Raw genomic sequence first — 8057 nt, 5'->3', positions numbered from 1 at the left:
AAGAATTCATAAAAAATAAGGAGGAAATTCGAGGGTTGAATGTTTACTACCAGTGGATAGGATAAATGTCTGACATTCCATATCTGACCAGAAAAGGGTACCTCGACAGGCTCATTTTAAAAATAAATCACTATTTACGAAGACTACACCTGACGGGACCAATTCATCACTTGAGAGAGTAAAATGACCCTAATTCTTCCGCCAGTAAAAATATAGTTCCGTAGTGGTGAAATATCTTTCCAATTTGGAAAAAGTAAGTTCAGTAGGTACCCTCCCTAGAATCAGTATTGGATTATCAGTCATATTCATACATTTTTGTCAATCAGTAATATCAAATTTAAAAATTATGCAATGGGTTGGCTCGAATGAATATAATTGGCCTGCCAGTTGTGATTAGGCCCGTGGAGCCTTCAGTGTGTTGTGTATGCAACTATTAAGCTTCTATTAATAATCATCTTATATTATAGGCCCTACCTCTAAAGCCGGAACCCCTCCCCTCACTCTCAACAAATTTCGCGGTAAGTCAGAAACTTGAAGCCTATCGCCGCGACGCGTCTCATGAGTTTTTTCCCTTTAGATCCCGCGAAAATATTGAGACCAGGTATGCCATTCTAAAATCATGAGACATTTGCCAGAGCATGTAAGATCCAAAATAAATCAAAAACGTGATTTGCTACAAATCCATTGCAAATGGGGCCAATATTCATAAATGTGTCATTCTTCTTACTATTATTCTTGACAGTTTTTGTCAATTGATCTGATGAACTATATCATGTTATTTGTTATAGGTTCTGCCGACGATTTTCATCGAAAAACATGAGAAAATAACAAAAAGAAAAGAAACAAAGATAATTACATTTCAAAACTATAGAAAAGAAAATAAAATATGATACCGCGTTTCATTTATTGTACATTCAATAAATAAATAAATAGATAAACCCTAAAGTCAACGTCCACCCCAAAATAGCAGTTTACGAGCTTTGTTCCCCTCCAGCATAATTTGGGTTAAATGGCAAGAATACTTTTCATGTTTAGTCCCATTTTAAAAGTAAACTCGGCCGGTATAACAGGCGTGCGACATCACACCCTCTCCAATGGAGAAGACACCCTACTATATTTCCCTTCAAATCTTGTTTGTAGATGGGGTTTGTCGCTTTGAAGAAAAGCCCGTGAGATATCTTGACAATCATGACAAATGCAACAAACAAATACTCTCGATACATTTAGTTGGACTTCTAATCTGGATCAAACCCACAACATCGCATTGATAAAGAGGGTGCCCTACTGTCTGAGCCTTTGTACCTTCATTGCAGCGTGGTACTTGACAAGTTGACATGATCAGTGCAATCTTTAAATCCTCTCTAAGCATTATCGAGTTGGAATTCTGGTCTCGATCAAACCCACGACATCGCAAAGATAAAGAGGGCGCCCTACTTTCTGAGCCTTCATACCTTCATTGCAGACGGCGTGGAACTTGGAAGGTTTGCCCATGTCTTGACAGGACATGATCAGAGCAATTTACATTTTCTCGAGTAGGACTTTTAATCTCAATCAAACCCACGCCATACTTAACTGCAAAAACACCGGCGTTTATTCAAAACGATCTATCTATATCGGAAAACACCAGAAAAGGGTTGAAATCAAGTTGATATTGGTCGAACACTGATGAATGGCTATCTGGTGTAAGCCCAAAGCAGAAGTGGTGCTGTTTTAACACCTCTCTCGTGTTTCCATTTATAGATACCGAGCTGGTGCTAAATTAATGCCAGTACTTTTTGCAGTGTATCTGAGCCTTTACTATCTTGATTGCAAGGTTCATCTTCGCACGAGATGGGGAGCGTTTCATGAAAGTTGTCAGCACTGACAAGTTGGCTTTCACCGACAATTACCATACCAACAGTCAGAGGCAAGTGCCTAACAGTCAATCCAAGGATTTCACTGATATTGTCAGCACCGACAATTTAGTCAGTGCTGACAACTTTCATGAAATAAAAATACTTCCCAAACATTAAGAATCGAGCTCATCTTCTACTCCTTCAAGGTAAAGACCGTTCCTGATTTCAAGTTCGTATTTCCGTTTCTTGAGCCGTAGTATCTCCTTGGTCATTTTGTAGTTCTCCATCTTCGCTAGGTGTTCGCGACGCTTGATCTGCATGATTTGCTGGAAAGAAAAAAATCCAAATCTATTTTTTTCTTTAAAGCCTACATGGTAATCATGTGCAAGGCCTATCATTGCTCTTTCAAGAGCATTTCGGTATCTCAATACACTGAAATTTTGCCCAAATTACGATGGCCATTTGATATTCTTTGAAACATCGAAAGCTAAACGCACATTGATAACACGACTTGAAATGAAAATAAGGAAAACAATCAGAAACTTATAAGTCGTACCCAGGATGCATATAATAAGATTACATTTAAATGATCAAAACATTGAACTATGTGTAAGTACCAAGAATCATCAACAATTTTGGATTCAAAGTAATGCTATTCAAAATGGCTTTGGCACTCCGCCTTTGATAGCCATCCAGTCATTATGGTTAAATGGGATGTAGGTTCAGCATGGGGAGGTGGTACTGAAGTTTGGAAAATCAACTATTGAAAGCAGAAAACGAGGTACAAGTTTCGTTTTGTATGCCAGAGTCGGAACTTCTCCACCTCAGATGGAGGATGCACAATCATCCAGTGAACCCCCAGCATACGCCCCTTGAATACATGAGAAAATAGTGATTGTGAAAGGAAAAATGTGACGTTGTCCCTGTTCTGAAAAAAAAATACTTAAGTAAACGTTTTATCTGTTGCCATTTCAAAGGCATTTCTATCTGGAACAAGTTACAACACATGTCTTATTTTTGAACGAAATCGTTAGAGAAAGCATATAACACTTATTTGAGCTGTTATTAACAATTTGTGTTATAAGGCAGCATCAAGAACAGTGCATGCTTACCTTTCTTTTCAGTAACATAGTGGACATTTTCATTTCATGCTCCTTCCTCGCCATCACCAACATCTCCTTTTCAAGAGGGCTACATTCCCTGCTGTCTGTAACTTCGAGATCTGCATGGTGACTTTGCCGATGATCATTGAGTAGGGAGTCCTCACCCCTTCCACCGCCCATAGTTTCAAAATAATCATCAGGTTCAGATGGTCCGTGGAGTTGACTTTGGATCATGAGTGGTTTCCGTGTGCGGATTGGCATGTGGTGATGGAGGTTGTTCTGAGGAATTGTCTCACGTGGGACAGTCTCGAGGGTTGGTTCCGGTCCAGGACCAACGGATGACGGTTCCTCCTGAAGATACGTTTTGGACGCATCGGATGACGGCCCGGGAGGGTCTTCAAGCCAACCGCTGTCGCTCTCCTGCAATAACAGATAGTTTGAAAACAAACAATGCTAATTACGTCCAAGACTTTAGAATAACATAAAAATATCTTCATGTGGAGCGCTGTGGCCAAGTGGATTAGTCTTCTGACTTTGAATCCCAGCCATGGCGTAATTTCCTTCAGCAAGGAATTCATCCATGATGGTGCACTCAACCCAGGTGAGATGAATGGGTACCTGGCAGGAATTTATTCCTTGAAATGCCACCGCGCTGTATAAGGCTGCGGGGCTAAAGCCAGGTTAATAATATCCAAGTCCTTTGGAAGCGCATAGGGACGTTATGACATGTATAATGTGATAAGCGCTATACAAGAACTGCGTTATTATTAATATTATTCATAAAGTACCATACTTCAATTGTTGTTCTTGACCTGATCTGATTTTAATCCATTGTATACACGGTTCTCTAGTTTGACTCTTTTGTTGCCAGTTGTTCTTTCGATCGTAAACCCATCGAAGTGAAAAGAAGACTCCACATCTGTAATCAACAATACATAAAGATTCCTCTACGTAGAGAAGGGTGAGCTATACATCCGATATAACCGCATGCACAGCGATCAATCTGTGTATATCTTTATAGATTTTACTGACCAGGAACTCTAACATGAGGTTTAATAATGGGCAGAAATGAGATTGTCAGTATGTCGGTATGGGTAAATGTAATTAAAATGTTATTTCAACACTTCCTTTTTATTGATAAGGATGGATGGATTCATTTTTTGCCATTAAATGACGGGGAAGATTTCGGCATTCCTTCTCATACTATGATCTCAGATATTAATTATAAAGATTATGTCAGCCATAAACGAATAATCTCGCGAAGACAGCAAGAAGTCGTCGAATGCTTAAGTCCTAGTTTTACTATACATACCTGGTTGTTCGAGCCATTTTCAGGAATGCCCTCATAGAAACGTTCTGAAATACCCTCGGATTCCTAGATAATTGAGAAATGATCAAACACCTTCAATATATACTTTGATTGTGAAGAAATGTTAATCAAAACTTGTGGACAATATATTACCTTGGGGCTTTTCTTAAGCCAACTCGATATACTTTTTCACACAAATTAAAACATATCACGTTGACCCTAACTGAGTAAAGACATCAAGACTCTTGGAACTAGCGATGCATGAACGCTCTCACCAAGGAGACATCATCTTGGTTACTTCTTCTTGATTTCATCAGAAAAGGGTGATTATTCATCTGGAAGTCTCCAATGGGTCTTCAGGTGCCTCCTTAGTTGCCACAGGTTTGTTCAATTATCAACAGTTCGTCAACGTCTCAAGAAAGATAGCAAAAAGAGAAATAAAGACACAAAGTTTACAGATATACTCACTTCAATTTTAACGACATCATCTTCAATCTCTATCACTTCTGCTTTCACCGACTCTGAAGCTTTTCTTGGTATGGCCTTCTTCCTCCGGCTGACAGCAAGTTCCCTAGAAACCTCCCCAGACCTACTTTGCTCAGCTGTAACTCTAGGAGTAGTTGATGTATGACCCTGACTTGAATCACTCGTAGATCCTGTTAGGTGAACGGGATCTCGGGTGGGCGCGGCCATATTGGTTCGATCAAAATTCACTGAACGTGGTTGAGGCCATACCGTCCCACTCTCATGGGTAAGTCTTCGGCCTATGCCTGGAGCAGGAGCATCGCCATCTGTTCCGATCAGGGTACTCATTTTCCTCAAAAGCGGATCTGTTATGACATACCCAGGAGAGTTGTACTTGCTGGCATTGAGGCGGAACTCCCGCTTGCATCTCGCCTTCAGGTTCTTCCAAAGAAGCCGAAGCTGCTTCTCCGTTCTTTGGGTGACGGAATGGTGGTGATTGAACTCCGCAAAGACGATGCGCCAGATGCGGGAGCGACGGAATATGGACAAGGTGTCATTCTCTTCTACGAGCTGGCGACCATGTTTGGAGATCAGATCTAGGAGCAGGAGTTTCTCATGGACGCTGAAGTTCTGTCCTTTGGGTTCCATAGGAGAGGACCGCTTCATCCTGAATTGGGTGAGGCGGGTACTCCCCTGTTTGCTAAGTTTACCACTAATTGAATAAGATGAAGAGAGAGAGAGAGAGAGAGAGAGAGGAGAAGGATGCAAGAACTGGCATTAATATTTAATGAAATAGCGTGTTTCTGAAGCAGACCGGGTAAGAAATTTGATCTGAAATTTAGTTTTTTCGGAAAAATCTAGGAAATCTCGGCATGCAGGTTCGTCTGCCCAGGGAATTCCCCGGTCTGCATGAAGATCGTTATAACGGTATTATGAACACTGTGGCCTGTCAGAGCATTAGGAAGCCATAACCTAAATTGTACCAAGTGTATATAGAAGATGCTGAAAATCTAAGGTATAATCTTCAAACTAAATTATACAGATTCACCAGACACACACACACAACCACTTCGACAAGAGGCTGATTAGTTTGCCATTCGACAAATTTTGAAGATTTAAAAAAGATCTAGCCATGAAGTGTGTTGATAATAATTACATTTATACAGTGCGTCCAAAAAAAGGAATTTGGGTTTCCCACATCTTTTAAGGCAAATTAAATATGATCTTTCATTTACATCATCAATTATTCCTCTACATTTTGATACCAAGACTAGTCGGAAATACGTAACAATAATAAACTTAACAAGAAAGACCAAAGACGACATTCAAAGAAGGATAAAGGTAATATACACTCTAAAAAATGAAGTGCTAATTCAGTTCTTAAATAGCGTGTATAGTGACTGCACTTCGGAGTGCTGATTTTTCTCGTTCAAATTTGAACTAGACAAATCAGCACTCCGAAGTGCAGTCACTATACATGCTATACACGCTCTTCAAGAGCTGAATTAGTACTTCATTTTTTTTTAGAGTGTAACAGAATAAAGGAAATATGGAATATGAAGAACAAGTAGAGAAAGAAAACACAAATGCGTGTACATGGAATATCTAAAAATTTTGGATGACAATCATAATATCTATTCAAACTTGATAAAATAATCACATGAAACAGGTAGGTGCAAACAACCTGAGCAGTATTTCTTTAATGGCGGACATAATTAATGAGATGGTCCGGGATGAAAGTATGTAGCTTATGTATATATATATATATACACACACATGTACACTTGAGGTCAGAAGTTTACATACACCCATGTAATTCAATGAAAAGATGACACTTGCCAAATTTCTTAAAATTTACTATATCTTACGAAATATTTGTGCTATTATGACATTTTTTTATGTCATGCCCCTTCATCACAACAAACAACAGAATACATTTGGCACGTATATTATTTTTTTTAAAGAAAATTCCACCTGAAATAAAATTAAATACCAACGGCATACAAATCTTGTAAAAGAGTATTAAATACGCTCTTTCATTTGACACAAATTCGTCATGGTAGTATTTATATTTTAGAAGATATAGTGTCTAGTAAATTTTACGCTCTTTGGCAAACAAATTGTGAGTATGTGAGTGTATAATATATATATATATATTATACACTCACATATGAACGAGTTGAAACTACGTTGCAGGCAGTCATCATCCCCTACATTTAAAATGGAAATTTACAATTTTCAATCCAGCTTTATTTTATTCTTCAATATCATTTGTTTTCTTGTTGCAAGCGCTTTACGCCATACTAGGAAAACGGAAGTAAACAAATAATAAGGATGATAGAAGATTAATAAATTTAAAAAAATAAAAAAAACCAATTTTTTATAATCGTCGACTTCAACACATACAAATAACTTATCTTCATAAGTTCATAAGTAGATTGATATATTTCAAAAGCTAGTTATAGGCATATCGAACATGGTTTGAAACATTATTTGTTACTAATGAATTTGCTGACTTTTTACTCTTAGCTTCACTCATGGGAAGGAAAATCATTAGACATCCGTTTTCCTCCGTGGGGCTTTTGTATGTTGTACTCCTATGTGCGTCTGGATCGGAGTCTAGAAATTTTCCCTGCTTCGGCTTCCCCGGCTAAATTTGGTGCATGACCGAACGTTATAATTACATGCATTCAGTACAGAACACTCGGGGACTTATGATCTGTGCTTTGTGTGCGTAGCGTGCATGAAGCCGCATTCGCTGCCCGCCGCCTGTACACACACATACACACTCAATAGTACATCATAGACACACACTGATCCCTCGCTCTGTGCGTGTTATGCATCGGATCGCGCAGTCATATCGAGATCGCCCGAATCTGCATCAAATCTGAACGAGAAGAGTAATTTGGCACTATATTTTGTCAAAAATATATCAGTAGGAGCTACATTTATCTGAACAAACGTACCTGTACTGCATTGAAGGATCACGTGTATGGATGAGTACGAAACAAGATCACATTTGGGTGTGGATGTAAAGGTACTGTACTGTACGAGCGTAATCCGGGCTTTGTAGATGCTATGTGGATCACAGAGGGCAGAGAGAGAAAGCCAAGCTACCAGCTACATCCAAGCTCAGTAATACGTAGACTTATTTACAGTCGCCAGAGTTGCTTATATATATATATATATAGACCCAAACAAAGTGTATTCATGCCCCTCACCCCTCTTTCTCTCTATACACGGTTTATAGTCCCGCCTTTATCTCATGCTTAGACTGGGAATGCATATATTCTCTCTCTCTTTATATATATACATATATATTCTTTTTTGGGGGGTCACATCATG

At 38.9% G+C, this 8057-nt stretch overlaps 1 protein-coding gene across 1 annotated transcript; it reads right to left on the bottom strand.

The window, feature by feature from the left end:
• Positions 1–997: 997 nt before the first annotated feature.
• LOC121406081 lies at positions 998–7847 on the bottom strand. Its single transcript, XM_041597091.1, has 5 exons — positions 7679–7847; positions 4716–5424; positions 4251–4313; positions 2948–3358; positions 998–2161 (listed from the first exon to the last, which is right to left on the bottom strand). Exons 1-5 carry the CDS (start codon positions 7687–7689, stop codon positions 2009–2011), a joined length of 1347 nt encoding a protein of 448 aa, XP_041453025.1. The 5' UTR covers positions 7690–7847; the 3' UTR covers positions 998–2008.
• Positions 7848–8057: the final 210 nt, after the last annotated feature.

The sequence above is a fragment of the Lytechinus variegatus genome, chromosome 19, assembly GCF_018143015.1.
Source record: "Lytechinus variegatus isolate NC3 chromosome 19, Lvar_3.0, whole genome shotgun sequence".
Taxonomy (NCBI): domain Eukaryota; kingdom Metazoa; phylum Echinodermata; class Echinoidea; order Temnopleuroida; family Toxopneustidae; genus Lytechinus; species Lytechinus variegatus.
This window is presented reverse-complemented; position numbering and strand designations above follow the sequence as displayed.

Coding starts and splice junctions, on each gene's coding strand:
- LOC121406081 (XM_041597091.1), bottom strand. Junction 4,314..4,715: donor ATGATGTCGTTAAAATTGAA/GTGAGTATATCT, acceptor TCAATTATCTAG/GAATCCGAGGGTATTTCAGA. Junction 2,162..2,947: donor CTATGTTACTGAAAAGAAAG/GTAAGCATGCAC, acceptor TTTTCTTTCCAG/CAAATCATGCAGATCAAGCG.